Genomic DNA, 16,361 nt, shown 5'->3' with positions numbered 1-16,361 from the left:
TTCAGTTTTTACAAACTAATTTAGATCAGCACAAGTATTACTGTTCTTATAACCAAAATTATGGACGATTGTTGTTAATTTTCATTCAAAATATATCAGGTCATGATATTAGTTTGAGAGTGTTGAAGAAAATGATTGAGACTCATTGTACTCCTTATAAAAATGTATGTATGTCTACTTTAGAGAAATATGTTTCTGATATCATGGCTTTGCAAATGGATCTTCACGATGGGCCAAGAATTGTAATTCCGAGGCCGTCTGATGATTTTGAAATTTGAAATGAACTTATGCTCGTAAGGCTTGCTACAAAAATATTCGGTTTGGTTTTACTTGGCCTAGCCGGTCGGCAAAATCGAATATGTTTGAATAATAAGTGAGTCATGTCGCTTTTGTTGTTCGGTAATTTTGCCGATACATATAAATGTGTAGCAAGTCTGATACTTAATTGCTAAACGGGTCTTTAACGCGATGAGAATTTTAAGTCTACGAAACTTTTTTTGTTGCCTGACGTTTAGATTTAGCTACGTCAATTATGATCGAGACTTTAGTTAGCCACTTGGAACTTTAAGACCCGTTTAGTAAAATCTTTTATCTGTTTTAGTTTTTGACGTGTACTTTTGGTATGAATTTAGTTTTTAAGTTTGATTGCAATAATATTAAAGTGTGGTTAATTTTGTCTAGTCTTGTAATTAATATTTCGATTCTGTATGAGTGTTATAAAATTGCAGTGTTAGATGTAGATTTAATAGCATTTATTAATTAGTAATACATTGCGATTTTTGTGTGAGAGTGTAATATTATTATTTTAAGTACTTTAGTCATAAGCAACTTGGACTCGGGTCCTGTGATTCGTAGAATAGTTATAATAATTATAACTGATACTCTTGTAACGTATAACTATGTCCAAAATTGTTTTATGGGGCACTAAAAATAATATAATGACTTAGTTCTAAGAATCTGGCGATGTTTTACATTGTACAGAACAATAGGATTAAATGGTTTAAGAATCTTATTGTTATCTAATGGCAAATCTTACTGAAAAGTTTGTCTTAAAAATAAAACCCATTGAAACATATTTCATTCTTTTTATTTTCCTTAACCTTTTGTAACGAAGAAGTTCATATAAAATTCTATAATAACAATAAAAAAATATTTTGAAACAGTCACCTAAGTCGATCGACTTAGTTTAGTAGAAGTAAATTCACTAGCATGCAGATTATCTGTCATTGGCTGTCATTGTCAAAATATCAGATGTTGACATTTATTTGTTTTGAACTAAGTTCGTCTTTATTTTCACGTTTTTATTTAAAAAGTACTTATAATTGATCAACACAGCAATGTCGCACACATGGACATTTTTACCAGAATCCAAACCATTGCTGCAAAAAGTTCTACAAGCTGCCGGGCCGCCCGAAGCGTCGAACAAGTGGCTAAAATTATTCGGACCTAGAAACATAGATTTAATGAAACCTGTGGATAACATAGACTTATTAGACTCTCCGAGAGAGATTGATACTACTTCTGAACCAGATATGGACTGCGTAGAGGACATATCAACTGTATTAGAAGAGTTTATAGACCCAGATTTTGACATACTAGCGAAGTTGGATTACTTTGAAGAAAAAGGCGGGAAACATCCACCATTACTGTCAAAACTAGCTGAAACTCTTCCTATAACGACTATTGAGAAGATAAACCAACACACGCTTGATAAAAACGACGTAAATAGCAAATTTCTACAACATTACTTTAGTAATTTTGTTCCAAAATACATAAAAAGAGACAACTCCCGTCTTTCGACAGATTTGTTGATAAAAACTCACAAATTACGTTCAAAATACTTTAATAATCTATTACAACTAGTAATTAAAGACTTAGAAATACAAAATACGATACTAAACGACTTTTTTCTCACTCTAAATAGTGATGAAACTACAAAAATACTAAATTCAATTAGTTCTATAGAATTATCGGCAGAACAGTTTTCTCATAACTTATTCAACATATTAACAGCATATAAAACTAGTAATAAGACTGAAAATATTCAAAAATACATATTTTCTATGTTAAAAACACATGCAGAATTTTGTTCATCCGATAAGAACTTCGGCAAGCTCTTGCTAGCTTATTTGCAACAAGAAAAGTCTTTAAATCATAAAGTAAACAGTTTTGTTATAGAAAGTATTATTGAAGTACACAAAACACCTTTTAAAAGACCTTGCCTTGCTGTTTTAAAAGAAATAAATGAGAGTTAACTAATTAATTTGAAGATTTGATTTCATACCTATAGGCTTCCCTTCTATTACATTGAAGTAACATTGTAAATGGTCAACCGTGGCTGCAACGTTGGCTATAACAGGTGATATAAGTATGTATTTAAAAGTGAATCTGAATCATCTGCAATAGATGGACACAGGCCAATGATGATGATGATGATGTGTTTAAAAGTATATAAGTATGTTTATCAGTTATCTGGTTACCATAGTAAATACAAGTTTAGTTTGAAATCAGATGACTATCTATCTATGCGATTCACTAAATTCTTGCTTCAAGTCTGGTCCGCTGTTATTTGTATGTTTGTAAAAGCCCCTCCTGTTACATGGAAGTAATAAAAATAAGTCTTATGAAGACAATAATAACAACATTAGTTTATAAATACTTAGTTTAAGAAATCTGTGATTTAAAATAAATATTTTTTTTAACCTGATTCTTGTTTTTTTTTTATTATTGTCCCTATCTATAATGGCTATGAAATTATAATACTAGGCTAGTGGCTAGTTGTGGCTCCTCTAGTGTAGCAAAACTTGATGAGTGCGTAGTCACCCCTACAGTCGCTCGCCGAGTTCCTGGATTCAATTCCTGACTGGAAACAATAATATGTGTCATACAAAAGTGGAAACTTTGGATCGGGTTGTTCGCGTTTTTTATATTTCCATAATATTAATGTTTGTAAAGGCTCCACGAGAGGAGTTCTTTCCTGATGCAGCCGCTATGTCAACAACACTAATATCGACCGTAATAAAAGATGTTATACTGACTAGTCTGGAACCTCGCTTCATACATTTTTAAGCCATGATCTTGATTAGCATTTGAGCTGCGACCTTTATACTATTTGTAAGCATAGGTCTTAATATGTTAGATCATTAGTAGCAAAGATTAAAGAACGACCATTATTAACCGCTATTAATTGGACTCGGAAATCGTTTGATTCCACAAAGACCAAAATGTTTAAGGTTTAGTAAGTCCTTGCGATACAAGATAGATATTTATGCTTGTGTTGTGCTTTGAATAACGAGGTAGAAAGAAAGAATCCCTTTTTATCTAATCCAATTTCTACAACTATTATTATACCATTTAAAACTACTTATTAGACGGAATTAAACGTAGAATTCTTAATTTTGCTGTCTTTCACTATCTACATTTTTTCTTTATCAGCAACACTGATTGTCACTATTGTCAGTGATTGTTTAGCTAAGTTGTCAAACGCCATCTTTTCTCGACTGACTGCAGTAAATAATATTGCATTTTTTATTTAAAAAATACTTTTACTCTCTTAATTCTTTGATTTAAGACGATAAGAGTGTTAATTTACAGACAAATGTGGGTTTTACCATAACTTGAGTGGTTGTGATTGTGTAAAAACATACTTCCAATCAGTGTACCAGAATTTGTATTTCTTCTGTTTTTGTAACAAAAAATCATGTCTGTGAGTGAAAAAGTGTCGTTATCTGACGCTCTGAGTAATGTGGATGTGTTGGACGAGCTCACTTTGCCTGGTAAATATGTTTTATTGATATAAAATAATGATTCATTTAGGCTAGGTGGGGTCGGGCTTAGTGCTACGGATGTGATTGCTGTTCCGGCCTGAAATTGCAACAATCCCGGTTGTTAATACGAGCTGAATTAAGCAATGTAGTCTATAGCAAGTACTTTTAATAGAAATTCTAAAGATTTACCTAAGGTTAAGCATGTTTTGAAGTCGACAAAACTTTTTTCCTAATCGTTTTGAAGTCACTTCAAAACGATTATTATATTACATTTCTCATTAAAAAGTACCTACCTGCCTACCTGTTTTACAAAATGTACAAGACGAGATCATTGGATGATTAACTTAAACAACTTATGGTAAATGTGTTACACTCTTATGACTAAATAGCTGACCAACTTTTATGAAACTTAGCAATTTAATATCGAAAATAAACATTATAAGCTATCTATATTATGATGCTAAAGCTAAAGGATTGAATTAGGAGGACTGTATGAAAAGAAACTAATCAATGAAAATAACATTTTTAACTAAGTAAACATATTTTGTACTTAATTTGTTTGAGTTATGTAGTTACTTATGTTTTCAATATTAGCAAATAAGCTGTCCTTTAACTGCTTCTAAACAAATTCTGTCTACTAGTTTGGGATAAAATGAATAAATAAACTAAACATATAAATATGCCACACTGTCGCATTGGGTACAAACCTGTAAAAATAGTTGTAAGGAAGATAAATAAATAATAGGTTTGAAGTTATCTATACTAATATAATAAAGCTGAAGAGTTTGTTTGTTTGTTTGAACGCGCTAATCTCAGGAACTACTGATCCGATTTGAAAAATTCTTTCAGTGTTAGATAGCCCATTTATCGAGGAAGGTTATAGGCTGTATATCATCACGCTACGACCAAAAGGAGCAGAGTACCAGTAAAAAATGTTACAAAAACGGGGAAAATTTTGACCCATTCTCTCTTACGTGACGCAAGCGAAGTTGCGTGGGTCAGCTAGTTTACTAATAATGTGTTAAAATATCTTTAAACACAAACATTTTTAATGCATATCTACATAGAATAATGTAACCTTTTTCTTATTAGAGTAGGCAACATTCAAAGAATTTATAAGATACTTACCTAGGTATTTCACTTCATTCTCATTCATAAAAGTTGGCTAACATGATCATAAGTTTTGAGTACTACCCACTACCTTCTTGTTGATATTGCTTGCATGATCAATATAGGTATGTTTTTAAAGTGTTGTCTCCTGAATTTTTCATTTATTTAGTGCCTCTTACCCATAGTTCTTATTTGATGACAACAATTCAATGTCACCAGAAATATAAATTTACAATATCTACATAACTCTTTCTCACACGGAATTGTGTTTTACTAGAACTTAAAAGAATTTTGAGGCAAATTTAGAATCCCGTTCTTATAAACATGTCTTTGAGTTAGAGACAAGCACGTGATTGTGTCAAGTGGTGTACTGAGGGGAGGCTTATACTCAAACATCAGGTGAAAAATGGGCTGATTAAATAGATAGATAGATTGAGCTACAAACTAAAGCTAACTGAGTTTGTTAAAACTAACTTCTAGGCATATCTACTATGGCATTCACTTATGCTTTCACAAATTAAATTACATTTTGTCTCGATTTGGAAGTATTTAATGACAGAGACATTCATAAAAATCTCTTTAGGCATGTTATTGAGTTAAAAACTGAAGCTAACTGTGGTTGTTAGTTAAAATTAACTGCTAGCAATACCCACTATGACATTAGTTTACACTTTCACAAATTGAATTACTATTTACTTCAAATAAGATGTATTTATTGAGAAACATATTATAGAATGATTGCTTCAAGAATGTTATTGAACGAATAACTGAAACGCACTGAGGTCCTTAGTCAGAATTAACCACTAGCTATACCTACTATGACGATAAGCACTTTCCTGTTTGTATGAGGAAACCGCTATCAATATAGCTTAGCTAGTGGGTTATATTTATTGTGTAGTGTAGAGAATATGTCAGTCCAGTGATTATTTATAATTCTATAGTAATTAATGTCGGTCAAAACTCTTAAAGTTTTCAAGCATTAATTAAGAACTTACTGGTGATTAAACATAAGACTAAGAAGTCTTACTAAGTTTTCAAGCTATATACATTAATTAAGTGAGGTCAATCTGGGTAACTTTGAATCATTTGGGTAACATTGACAGTGGGTATTTGAACTAGTTTCGATTATTTTTTCATATGCAACCAACACAATTCATAAAGGTTTATTTTAGTTTTGCAAACTTTTATCAATTGTGTTGGTTTCATATGAAAAAATAATCGAAACTAGTTCATACTCCCACTGTCAATGTTACCCAAATTGACTGTACTGTATAAATATTAAACATAGACCAAAAGGTCTTACTAAGTTTTCAAGCTATAAGCATTAATTTAAGACTGTATAGTGATTAAACATAGACTGAACGGTTTCAACTAGTTGTTACAATGGCTGATGTGCCAGAGACTATTCCGGAAGAGCCGGAAGAAGTGGTGGAACTTCGTAAGCCTGAGGTGAATGTGTCACAGGATGGTAATGAGGACGGTCATAGGATCTGTTATAAAACATACTTCTCTGATATTGAGAGACTGTTTTTGGGTAAGTTAAACTTTAGCTGTAAAAAGATGAAGTTTGATCCAATGTTTTTAATATCATAATGACAGAGATAGCCTATAGACTTCCGTCTAGTTTAGGCGCTCATAGCCAGTAGCGCTCATTAATCGGTAAACGATTTGTGGGTTAAGCAGCACGGTCAGTCTATAGATGGGTGACCGCATAGTGGTATTTGAACTGGGCGTTTCCGTGCTTCGAAGGGCATGTAAAAGTCGGTCCCGGTTGTTGTCAATTAAGATAACAGTCGTTAAGCCACGTCAAAGGCATACGCGCGGCTTGAACAACTTTGACACTAGGTTGACCACTAACCATAACATAAGCAGAAGGGATCCGCGGACTAAAGACTTTATTTATCACAATGTTATTAAGTTTTTAACATACTTCTATCTCTTCCTAGACGAGCAGCCATGCATCGAGGCGGCTCCGTGCTCGATACTGTACCAGGCGAACTTCGACACCAACTTCGAAGACCGCAATGGATTCGTCACCGGTATCGCCAAGTACATCGAGGAGGCTACCGTGCATGCCAATTTGGTGAGTAGAATACTGCTATGTAGATATTTTTTAACCCATTACTGTTCTACTGCAGGGCAAGGGTCTCCTCCCATACGAGAGGGAGGGGTTGGCCTTGAGTCCACCACGCTGGCCAAGTGCGGGTTGGGAACTTTGCATGCCCTCAATAAATGTATTAAACAAATTTTAGGCATGCAAGGTTTCCTCACGATGGTTTTCCTTCACCGTTACTAAAGTTAATTAACTTTTTTTCTAGAACGAATTGCTAGAAGAAGGCAACGCGCACGCGGTGATGCTGTACACGTGGCGTTGCTGCAGCCGCGCCATCCCGCAGCCGCGCTCCAACGAGCAGCCGGACCGCGTGCACATCTACGAGCGCACCGTGCAGGTGCTCGCGCCCGAGGTGGACAAGCTGCTGCAGTTCATGTACTTCCAGGTAAGTGTGGCGAGCGTGACGCTCCTGGACGTGACGGTCACGAGCATGATGCAGCGAGACGTTCCCGAGCATGACGCAGCGAGTCATTACCGAGCACGGTATTAAAAGGCGTTTTACGGCTACTCTCTAAGCATTATATTTACATAATGTTCACGAGCATGATGTTCCAGGGGTATGACGTGGCGTTACGTTCTCAAATATGACTGCAGGTCATAATGTTACGTTCCCGAACATGACGTTCTCTAGCGTGACCGTTTCTTTTACGAGTGACGTGACGAAAAGATAATTATTTAAAACGGGGCATGATTTTATGTATGTACTAGAGGCCGTCGGCGGCTTCGTCCGCGTGGAAACCCTTCCCGTGTAAATCGGATCCCGATCCCTCAGAAACTCCGGGATAAAAAGTAGCCTATGTGTTATTCTAGGTCTTCAGCTACTTATATACCAAATTTCATCGCAATCGGTATTTACGTGAAAGGGTAACTAACATACATACATTCTCACAATCTTTCGCATTTATAATATTAGTAGGATTAATATTAAATTGTTATTTTCAGCGCAAAGCGATAGAGCGCTTCTGCGGCGAAGTCCGTCGCCTCTGCCACGCGGAGAAGCGGCGCGACTTCGTGTCGGAAGCCTACCTGCTGACGCTCGGCAAGTTCGTCAACATGTTCGCCGTGCTGGACGAGCTGAAGAACATGAAGAGCTCCGTCAAAAATGATTACAGTACTTATAGAAGGTGAGGGAATGTTTCTGAAAGTCTTAAGTATATACCATCAAAAACATCCTGTAAAAAACCCCAAGTGTCGCAGCTCAGTCTCTCTGCCGTAAAGAGTTGTGAGATCTATATAATACCAAGTCGATTAATTTATTTAGTCTTTACTTAAAGGACTTTCTGTTTAAAGTTTTTACATAAGTTATTAAATAATAATAATAAATTTAACCCATTACTGTCCCACTGCTGGGCAAGGATCTCCTGCCGTAATGAGGGAGGGGTTAGGCCTTGAGTCCACCGCGCTCGCCAACTAGTGGTTCTTATAGGCCAAACGGCTGAATCCTTCTGGATTTATAACTTTTAAACTCTCGCTTTGCATGTTTAATGTATAATAGAATACGGGAATTAACGCGAACACGCTTTTTACCTTAAAATGCTGACTGTATAGTTATCTTGCGACCACGGCGAGTGCAACCTGCGCCGAAACGTTAGGCATTTTAAGGAAAACTAGCTGACCCGCGCAACTTGCGCTTGCGTCACATAAGAGAGAATGGATCCCAATTTTCCCCGTTTTTGTAACATTTTTTATTACTTCTCTGCTCCTATTGATCGTAGCGTGTAGTTTATAACCTATATCCTTCCTCGATAAATGGGCTATCTAACACTGAAAGGATTTTTCGAATCGGACCAGTAGTTGCTGAGATTAACGCGTTCAAACAAACAAACTCTATAGCTTTATAATAATAGTATAGATAGTATAGATGCGTGTTCCTCCTGGATTTTTCTGTTTCATTGATCCTGAATTTTGACTTTTTAGAGCGGCGCAGTTCCTGAAGGTGATGTCGGACAGTCAGAGCCTGCAGGAGTCACAGAACCTGTCCATGTTCCTCGCCACGCAGAACAAGATCAGAGACACCGTCAAGGACGCGCTCGAGAAGATCAATGGTGAGTCTGTGTATGGTGGTGTATGGAATGTGTGTATGGAAAATGTGTGTTATAGTGTATGGAGAGTATTGAAAATGTATGCTAATGTATGGAAAATGTTAAAAATGTATGGAAAGTGTGAAAAATGTATGGAGAGTTTATGATATGTGTACATTAATAGATGGAAAATGTATGGATGGTGTATGGAAAAATGTATGCTTCTGTATGGAGAATATGGAAAATGTATGCTAATGTATGGAAAGGTGGAAAATGTATGCTAATGTATGGAAAGTATGTGGAAAATGTCTGCCAATGAATAGAATCTGTATGCTAATGTATGGAGAGTGTATGGAAGATGTATGTAAGAGCGGCACAGTTGCTGAAGGTGATGTCGGACAGTCAGAGCCTGCAGGAGTCACAGAACCTGTCCATGTTCCTCGCCACGCAGAACAAGATCAGAGACACCGTCAAGGACGCGCTCGAGAAGATCAATGGTGAGTCACTGTATGGAGAGTGTAGCATACACATTTATACAGAGTTGTGAATGGAAAGGGAATGGCAAGTGTATGTTAATGTGTGAAAAGTGTATTGGAAATGTATGCTAATGTGTGGAAAGTGTATGGAAAATGTATACTAATGTATGGAAAGCATAAAAAATGTAAGTAAAGTGTATGATATTGTATGGAAAATCTATGTTAAGTGTATATTAATATATGAAAAATGTGTGTATGCTTATGTGTGAAGAGCATGGAAAATGTACGCTAATGTATGTCAGTTTGTAGAGAGCGAATACTATTCTGTGCCCTGGGTATGCTTATGTGTAGAAAACGTATGCTAATCTTTTGAAAATGTATGTATTAAGAAACAATTATGTATAGGGTAAAACACCCTATAGTCGGCCCCCAACCAGTAGTCAGCCTTTACAGTTAAAAATATGGTTAAATCAAATTGACATTTACACTAAAAGGCTGGGTGTTTTACCCTACACATGTTTACTTAGTTTCGCATTTATAATGTTATTTTTTCAGGCTACGAGGAGCTCTTAGCCGACGTAGTGAACATATGCGTGCATATGTATGAAACTAAAATGTACCTGACGCCTTCTGAAAAACACATGCTCGTCAAAGTAAGTACTTATTCTTATACTAGCTGACCCGCGCAGCTCCGCTCACGATTTCTTGTTTTTATTTCTAAGGTCGGCGGACTTAAGAACATCTATACTAATATTATAAAGCTGAAGAGTTTGTTTGTTTGTTTGTTTGTTTGAACGCGCTAATCTCAGGAACTTCTTATCCGATTTGAAAGATTCTTTCAGTGTTAGATAGCCCATCTATCGAGGAAGGTTATAGGATATATATCATCACGCTACGGACATTAGGAGCGGAGTAGCAACGAAAAATGTTACAAAAACGGGGAAATTTTGACTCATTCTCTTAGGTGACGCAAGCGAAGTTGCGCGGGTCAGCTAGTAAGTCATAAAATCGAACTTTACAGGAACAATAAAAAACGTTTTTTATTCCGGCTTGGAATTTTCAAATTGTGCGAGGCTGATAAGGTACACTTAGTATGCTGGGAATTATTTCTCAGTGACTTCAGTCAACAGTGCTTTAGTCAGATGGCGTATTTGAATTATTTGAAGTCGAGAGACCTAATAAAAAAAATCGAATTTTTTGACTTAGGTTCTTTAGTCCGCCGATCCTACATTTAATACCGCGCATTTTCAAATTTATTCACTTTTTACACCTTGTCTGGACTTCCACAAATAATTTAAGACAGTAGTTTTTCCTTCCATGAAGACGTCTCTTGGTAGTTTTTCCTCACTTGAAGACGTCTCTTGGTAGTTTTTCCTCACTTGAAGACGTCTCTTGGTAGTTTTTCCTCACTTGAAGACGTCTCTTGGTAGTTTTTCCTCACTTGAAGACGTCTCTTGGTAGTTTTTCCTCACTTGAAGACGTCTCTTGGTAGTTTTTCCTCACTTGAAGACGTCTCTTGGTAGTTTTTCCTCACTTGAAGACGTCTCTTGGTAGTTTTTCCTCACTTGAAGACGTCTCTTGGTAGTTTTTCCACTCCAGAAGACGTCTCATGGTAGTTTTTCCTCACATGAAGACGACTCATGGTAATTTTTCCTCACATGAAGACGTCTCTTGGTAGTTTTTCCTCACATGAAGACGACTCATGGTAGTTTTTCCTCACATGAAGACGTCTCATGGTAGTTTTTCCTCACATGAAGACGTGATGAAAACGTCTCTTGGTAGTTTTTCCTCACATGAAGACGACTCATGGTAGTTTTTCCTCTCATGAAGACGACTCATGGTAATTTTTCCTCACATAAAGACGTCTCTTGGTAGTTTTTCCTCACATGAAGACGACTCATGGTAGTTTTTCCTCACATGAAGACGACTCTTGGTAGTTTTTCCTCACATGAAGACGTCTCTTGGTAGTTTTTCCTCACATGAAGACGACTCATGGTAGTTTTTCCTCACATGAAGACGACTCATGGTAGTTTTTCCTCACATGAAGACGACTCTTGGTAGTTTTTCCTCACATGAAGACGACTCTTGGTAGTTTTTCCTCACATGAAGACGACTCATGGTAGTTTTTCCTCACATGAAGACGACTCATGGTAGTTTTTCCTCACATGAAGACGACTCATGGTAGTTTTTCCTCACATGAAGACGACTCTTGGTAGTTTTTCCTCACATGAAGACGACTCATGGTAGTTTTTCCTCACATGAAGACGACTCTTGGTAGTTTTTCCTCACTTGAAGACGTCTCTTGGATTTTTGGTCTTTCCCCGTTTTTGTAACCTGTTTTACTGGTACTCTGCTCCTTTTGGTCGTAGCGTGATGATATAATAGCACTTGTGGTGTGTTTTTAGGGCTAAACGGCTGGACAAAATTTGATGAAATTTTACTACGTTTTTTATTGATTTTCAGGTGATGGGCTTCGGGCTTTTCTTGATGGACTCCGAAGTATGCAATATTAATCGTTTGGATCAAAAGAAAAAAATACGTTTGGATAGAATCGACAGAATTTTTAAGGTAATATACTATTTAATTAACTTTTCTCATTTTATAAGGTCGGGGAAAACGTCTTTTCACATTATAGTATGTATGAACTTGTAATAAAATCTTTTTGGCTTCAACAATCACAAATGAGTACACGGTTCATTAGGTTTCTTTCAGTAAGCTCGTGAGGTACACAAATATCGAGCTTTTTTGTGTAGAGAAAAGATTTTATTACAAGTTCATACATACTATAATGCGAAAAGACTTTTTCCCCGATCTAATATTTTCTCCAGCAGTGAAGGAAAACATCGTGATGAAACCTTGCATGCCTAAAATTTGTTTAATACATTTATTAAGGGCATTCTTAGTCCCCAACCCGCACTTGGCCAGCGTGGTGGACTCAAGGACTAACCCCTCCCTCATTACGGGAGCTCGGGAGGAGACCCTTGCCCTGCAGTGGGACAAAAATACTTTAAAACATGATGTTAAACAACTGTCAGACATATCATTCATCACAATGTTTTCCTTCACCGTTATAACAAGTGATCATTATTTCTAATACACACATCACTTGGACAAGTCATTGGTGTGTTGCCTCGGGTTCGAACCGTCGACCACTTGCGTGGGAGGTGCCAACTTGAACCATTCGGCTATTTTTTTTTTTTAAAGACAACTCCCGCACTAAGAATTGCTCTTGTGTCGCGGGGACTTTTACAAACACACAAACAACGGACACAAAGTACAATCAGATCCGAGACAATTATTTGTGGATCGCACAAATAATTGTTCAATGTCGGAATCGAACGCACGACCTACCGACGCAATGCCACGGAGGCAGTCAACATTATTTTTGTTTTGGTATTGTGTATGTATGTATTTTATGTTTATTGTTTCAGAATCTCGAAGTGGTACCATTATTTGGTGACATGCAAATAGCACCTTTCAATTACATCAAAAGATCGAAACATTATGATCCTAGCAAGTGAGTATCAATAATTATTAGTCAATCATTGATCACCATAAGTCAATCACCGATCATCATTAGCCAATCATTGATTATATTTAGTCAATAATTAATAATCTTGGGTCAATCATCAATCATCATTAGTCAATCTTCGATCATCATTAGTCAACCATTGATCATCGTTAGTCAACCATTGATCATCTTTAGTCAATCTTCGATCATCATTAGTCAATCTTAGACCATCATTAGTCAATCTTCGACCATCATTAGTCAATCTTCGACCATCATTAGTCAATCTTCGGTCATCATTAGTCAATCATTGATTATATTTAGTCAATAATTGATAATCTTGGGTCAATCATCAATCATCATTAGTCAATCTTCGACCATCATTAGTTAATCTTCGATCATCATTAGTCAATCATCGATCATCATTAGTCAATCTTCGACCATCATTAGTCAATCACTAATCATCTTTAGTCAATCTTTGATAGCCATTAGTCAATCTTCGATAGTCATTAGTCAATCATCGATCATCACTAGTCAATCACTAATCATCATTAGTCAATCTTTGAACATCATTAGTCAGTCATCGATCATCATTAGTCAATCTTCGATCGTCATTAGTCAATCATTTATTATCATTTGTCAATCATCGATCATTGTTAGTCAATTATCGATCATCATTAGTCAATCTTTGACCAAATTTAGTCAATCATTAATCACAGTTAGTCAATCGTTGACCATTATTAGACAATCATTGACTATCATCAGTCAACCACTAATTATCATTAGTCAATCCTTGACCATCATTAGTCAATCTTCGAACGTCATTAGTCAATCTTCGATCATCATTAGTCAATCTTCGATCGTCATTAGTCAATCATTTATTATCATTTGTCAATCATCGATCATTGTTAGTCAATTATCGATCATCATTAGTCAATCTTTGACCAAATTTAGTCAATCATTAATCACAGTTAGTCAATCGTTGACCATTATTAGACAATCATTGACTATCATCAGTCAACCACTAATTATCATTAGTCAATCCTTGACCATCATTAGTCAATCTTCGAACGTCATTAGTCAATCTTCGATCATCATTAGTCAATCTTCGATCATCATTAGTCATTTATCGACCATCACTAGTCAATCATTGACCACAATTAGTCAATCTTCGATCATCATTAGTCAATCATTGACCTGCATTAGTCAATTACGAATCATATTAGTCAATCATTGCTCATCATTAGTCAATCATCGGTCACTACTTAACCAATATAATCTTCTTCCAGATGGCCGTTATCGTCAAGTCCGAACCCGCCGTCTCCACAAGCCGACCTGATGGTCCACCTGCCTCAGATCAGGGAGGAACATCAGAACTATATATCGGAGCTCGCTAGATATAGCAATGAGGTAAAAACCAGTTACTTTTGAACTATAATTTATCGATATCTGAGGTTAAGCTACGCTTGCTGAGGTTGTTTTGTGGATGGGTGACCATGTTATACATATCGAGTTCCACCGTGTTTCGGAAGGCACGGTAAATTGTGGGTCTCGGCTGTCATTTTCAAAGATCTCTGACAGTCTTGTCGTGATATTATGTTTATACTAGAGGCCGCCCGCGGCTTCGTCCGCGTGGAAACCCTTCCCGCGTAATTCCCGATCTCTGGGGAACTCGGAAATAAAAAGTAGCCTTTGTGTTATTCTTGTTCTTCAGCTACCTACATACCAAATGTCATTATAATCGGTACAGTAGTAATTACGTGAAAGCATAACAAACATACATACTCACAAACTTTCGCACATAATATTAGTCTTCTTCTGGTCGTATGGTTAGTGGACAACCTAGTGTCAAAGTTGTTCAAGCCGAAGCCGAAGGCCTTTCACGTGGCTTAACGACTGTTAACTTATTGACAACAACCGAGACCGACTTTTTACGTGCCCTCCGAAGCACGGAGACGCCCAGTTCAAATACCACCATGCGGTCACCCATCTATGGAATGACCGCGCCAAGGTTTGCTTAACCCACAGATCGTTTACCGACCGGTGAGCGCAACTGGCTACGGGCGCCTCTATAATATTAGTAAGATGTATTTAATTTTGTTCTAGGTGACAACGACATTCAAAGAAGCAGGTTCAGACACAGAGAACAAGGCAGTAACGGAGTTATGTCTCCGTGGTCTTCAGCTGCTGTCCTCCTGGTGCTCCGTGCTGACTGAGCTGTGCTCCTGGAAGCTGCTGCACCCCACAGACCACGCCACCAACCCCCGGTGTCCGCCAGACGCCGAGGAGTACGAGCGGGTAGGTCTATGACCCTCACCATGTGTACAGCTAGGCAGGTGGCAGGCGCCGGGTGACGGAGCTGTGGTGGTCTATGACCCTCGAGCACAGCTAAGTCGACTATTTTCGAAATTTTGTCCGTAAGGTACAACGTTTTCCTTCACCGTTGGACCAAGTGATCACTTTTTTTTAATAACCCATATCTGTCCCACTGCAGGGCAAGGGTCTCCTCCCAAACGAGGGGGAGGGGTTAGGCCTTGAGTCCACCACGCTGGCTAAGTGCGATTCGGGGACTTTGTATGCCTTCAATAAATGTTTTAAACATTAACATGCAAGGTTTCCTCACGATGTTTTCCTCCACCGTTAGAGCAAGTGATAATTATTTCTAATACACACATAACTTGGAACAGTCATAGGTGTGTTGCCTCGGATTCGAATCTGCAACCACTTGCGTGGGAGGTATCAACTTATACAACACTTTTTACTTTTTATTTATATAAGACTAGCTGTTACCCGCAACCGTAATTTTCCTAATAAGCGTCAGCGTTCCCGGGGTAAAAAGTAGCCTATGTCCTTTCTCGGGTATCAAAATATCTCTATACCAAATTTCATGCAAATTGATTCAGTAGTTTAGGCATGATTGAGTAACAGACAGACAGACAGACAGAGTTACATTCGCATTTATATTAGTATGGATAATACAATAAAGATATATAGATTTATTATCATATTTATTTTTGTACCCAGGCGACCCGCTACAACTACACGTCAGAAGAGAAGTTCGCGATGATCGAGGTGATCGCCATGATCAAGGGCCTGCAGGTGCTCATGGCCCGCATGGAGACGGTGTTCGCGGACGCGGCGCGGCGCTCCATCTACGCCGAGCTGCAGGACTTCGTGCAGCTCGCGCTGCGGGAGCCGCTGCGCAAGGCCATCAAGAACAAGAAGGACCTCATCCGGAGGTAGGAGCGAGCCTGGAGCTAAATGACCTTGACCTTTGGTGACCTTGACCTCACTCATGACTATGATAGCGTCTTTATGACGCTGTATCAAATTGACCTTAACATGACCTTTGGTGTTTTTATGACG

General features: G+C 37.5%; 1 protein-coding gene across 2 annotated transcripts in view; it reads left to right on the top strand.

Annotated features, from left to right (window-relative positions):
- The first annotated feature begins 3,464 nt into the window (after positions 1-3,464).
- The window catches only part of Cyfip (Cytoplasmic FMR1-interacting protein Sra-1), a 30,508-nt gene continuing 17,611 nt past the window's right edge, over positions 3,465-16,361 (top strand). Inside the window, exons 1-11 of one of the 2 annotated variants that reach the window (XM_076133580.1) lie at positions 3,465-3,776; positions 6,824-6,960; positions 7,196-7,375; positions 7,933-8,114; positions 8,908-9,035; positions 10,043-10,140; positions 11,951-12,055; positions 12,919-13,004; positions 14,285-14,405; positions 15,102-15,293; positions 16,020-16,234. In XM_076133580.1, coding sequence (XP_075989695.1) covers positions 3,701-3,776; positions 6,824-6,960; positions 7,196-7,375; positions 7,933-8,114; positions 8,908-9,035; positions 10,043-10,140; positions 11,951-12,055; positions 12,919-13,004; positions 14,285-14,405; positions 15,102-15,293; positions 16,020-16,234 — 1,520 coding nt within the window. In that variant the 5' untranslated portion in view covers positions 3,465-3,700. Of the gene's footprint in view, positions 3,777-6,823; positions 6,961-7,195; positions 7,376-7,932; positions 8,115-8,907; positions 9,036-9,354; positions 9,509-10,042; positions 10,141-11,950; positions 12,056-12,918; positions 13,005-14,284; positions 14,406-15,101; positions 15,294-16,019; positions 16,235-16,361 lie in introns of those variants that run through there. The other variant, XM_076133579.1, reaches the window with a different exon arrangement.

This window comes from Anticarsia gemmatalis, chromosome 30 (genome assembly GCF_050436995.1).
Source record: "Anticarsia gemmatalis isolate Benzon Research Colony breed Stoneville strain chromosome 30, ilAntGemm2 primary, whole genome shotgun sequence".
Lineage (NCBI taxonomy): Eukaryota > Metazoa > Arthropoda > Insecta > Lepidoptera > Erebidae > Anticarsia > Anticarsia gemmatalis.
This window is presented reverse-complemented; position numbering and strand designations above follow the sequence as displayed.